Source organism: Echinops telfairi, unplaced genomic scaffold (assembly GCF_000313985.2).
Source record: "Echinops telfairi isolate 266 unplaced genomic scaffold, ASM31398v2 ScPeMD7_37;HRSCAF=141, whole genome shotgun sequence".
NCBI classification, from domain to species: domain Eukaryota; kingdom Metazoa; phylum Chordata; class Mammalia; order Afrosoricida; family Tenrecidae; genus Echinops; species Echinops telfairi.
In genome coordinates, this window is record NW_022103935.1 from 2,041,906 (window position 1) to 2,043,032 (window position 1,127).

The following is a 1,127-nucleotide window of genomic DNA, read 5'->3' on the forward strand; positions in this document are numbered from 1 at the left end:
GCTGTGCTCTGAGGCAACCCAGAGACCAGGCCAGGACTCCCTCCAGAGATACCTCTGCTATCAGCCCTGCAGGCTGTTCGGGGCAGGGCTGGGGCAGGGCGCGGGGAGCCTGGCCTTCTGCTGGCCTCGGGCCTCCATGTTGACACAGGGGAGAGAGCCAGCCTCCGGGGTCGGGCAACCGCAGTCTGGGGCCCCCGCCCAGCAGGAAAACCACCGTGGGAGGAGGGGCTGTGTGGGGCGGGGCAGACAGGGAGCGGCAGGGAGGCCAGCACGCACAGGGCAGCAGCATGGGGCCCTGGAGCCGAGTCAGGGTCGCCAAATGCCAGGCGCTGGTCACCGGGCTCCTAGGCTTGGTAAGGGGCGGGTCAGCGGGAGGGCAGTGCCCACTGAGGGCAGTGCGGCTGCCGGGCTGTAGATCTGTGGTTACACCCACATGTACAGACACACTCTTACGCTCCTGCACACACTCACACACAACACTCACCCAGCATCCACACACAGCACCCTCACACAGACACCTACACACCCTCACCTACACTCACCCCCCCATACTCACACACAGACAACCCCTCACATATACTCACCCAACACCCTCACACCCTGCCACACACCTCACACTCACACACATACTTCCACGTACCTTCATACGGTGCCAGTGCATGTGTGTGAGTACATGTGACCGTGTCAGTGTGTGCGTATCTGTGTGCAGAGTCTAGGGCAGAGGCCCGTCTACAGCCCACCTGCAGAACCCCCTGGCCCCTCAGCTGCACCTGCCTCGGGAGAGGCTGCCGAGGGAGGTGGGCACGGGACAACTCTGGACCCTGCCCTCTGGGGGTCTCAGTGCTCCCTGCACAGAGCCGTACCCAGCCCTTCGCCCCCCTCCCCCCCAGCTGCTGGGCCTGGCCGTGGCCACCATGGCCATCCTCACCTACTTCGGGGCTCCCTTTGCTGCCATCAGCCGTGTGTCCCTGGAGGGGAACCCGTACCAAGCTGTGCATCAGTGGGGTAAGTGAGGCGGCAGGGCTGGGGGCCGGCTGAGGGAGGGGCTCTGGAGCCAGGCTGGCTGGTAGGGCTCAAACTGAGTTCGGCTCCCTCTGGCTTCCCTGGCAGGCAGAGCCCCCCGCCCC

General features: G+C 65.4%; 1 protein-coding gene across 1 annotated transcript in view; it reads left to right on the top strand.

Moving 5' to 3' along the window:
- Window positions 1–287: 287 nt before the first annotated feature.
- The window catches only part of TSPAN32 (tetraspanin 32), a gene marked incomplete at its 3' end in the record, with an annotated part of 30,885 nt that continues 30,045 nt past the window's right edge, over window positions 288–1,127 (top strand). Inside the window, exons 1-2 of the mRNA XM_004717218.1 lie at window positions 288–353; window positions 891–1,005. Coding sequence (XP_004717275.1) covers window positions 288–353; window positions 891–1,005 — 181 coding nt within the window. The remainder of the gene's footprint in view (window positions 354–890; window positions 1,006–1,127) is intronic.